The sequence below is a fragment of the Poecilia formosa genome, unplaced genomic scaffold, assembly GCF_000485575.1.
Source record: "Poecilia formosa unplaced genomic scaffold, Poecilia_formosa-5.1.2 Scaffold813, whole genome shotgun sequence".
NCBI classification, from domain to species: domain Eukaryota; kingdom Metazoa; phylum Chordata; class Actinopteri; order Cyprinodontiformes; family Poeciliidae; genus Poecilia; species Poecilia formosa.
Genome location: NW_006800752.1, coordinates 23,993 through 25,130, shown reverse-complemented (window position 1 = coordinate 25,130; position 1,138 = coordinate 23,993). Strand labels below are relative to the sequence as shown.

Here is a 1,138-nt window from a genome sequence, read left to right as displayed (position 1 = left end):
AATGATTAAGCAATAAACAACAGGTCATGAATGCAAAGGTATTAATTCTTATTTTGGTAGATAATTCAATTGCTTTATTCTCCAATTTGTTGAAATTAAAACAATGCTCTCTTTTCCCTCTGACTGTGGTCATGATGCAAACATTTTAAAGAGTACACCTGAAATCAGCACAGTAACTATAGACCATATTTGTCTGAAACTTTTGCTTATGTCTGTCATTTGATTTGCAAACAAAAGGATTGCAAGCCAAAGCAGTGGAGACAAACCATAGAGAGAAGGAGGGACACTCTGTTCATCAAGGAAGTGAGAGAAGATGATATTGGGAATTACACCTGTGAAATACCGTTTGGGAACTTTGTTGTTCGGAGGACTACCGAGTTATCAGTCACAGGTAAGAGAATATTCCAGATTTCTCCGTCTTTTCCCCCTTGAACTATTCCTGCAGCAAACTGAGGCGTATAACAAAAACATAAGATTGTCTGAAGCCGGGACTGCACACTGGCAGCAGCAGCGAAATCCATTAATTTGTTTGCTCTGATTTGATTTAAACTGTTTTGCTCTGTAAAAAAATATAGTTTGGCCTCTATTCCTTTCAGTCAACATCACAGCCTCTTTTGACTTCTCAGCTTTTTTAATTGCTCAGCAGTTGAATCCACTCTGAGCCACTTCAGCACTTTTCCTGAAGGCTGTTGAAATATTTAAGCCTGAATCCGGAGCAGGTGACAGATTGCTTGTCAGGGAGTCTGTCACAACCAAGGTTGATGCAAAGCATTTTGGATTGCATCTTTTTCTACAAATGTAATGTTTTGCTTTTTACAAGTGAAGTTTGAAGTTTTTGAAAGATGTCATTTTTTTTTCATAAGTGTTTATTTTTTTCTGCTTAGCCGATTGATTTCCACGGTTTAAATATAATTATTTAAATTTCTATTCACATCTGAAAGTTTTCATGAGTGAAATGGAAACGAGCTGAGGTTAGCCAGGTGTTGCTGTAAACTCCTTCCTCATCAAAGATCCTCAGCAGAGTGCGATGCACACTACGTTTATTACAAGTGACAGGACAGCAAAATATTTTCTCTCCATTGCCAGTTTATTCAAGCACATGTTCTGAATCAGGCCTGTTTTATTGGTTACAAAACAG

General features: G+C 37.4%; 1 protein-coding gene across 1 annotated transcript in view; it reads left to right on the top strand.

Moving 5' to 3' along the window:
- Positions 1–851, top strand: part of LOC103131687 (interleukin-1 receptor accessory protein-like 1) — a 76,063-nt gene extending 75,212 nt beyond the window's left edge. Inside the window, exon 4 of the mRNA XM_007543384.2 lies at positions 238–851. Coding sequence (XP_007543446.1) covers positions 238–432 — 195 coding nt within the window. The 3' untranslated portion in view covers positions 433–851. The remainder of the gene's footprint in view (positions 1–237) is intronic.
- The last annotated feature ends 287 nt before the right edge of the window (positions 852–1,138 follow it).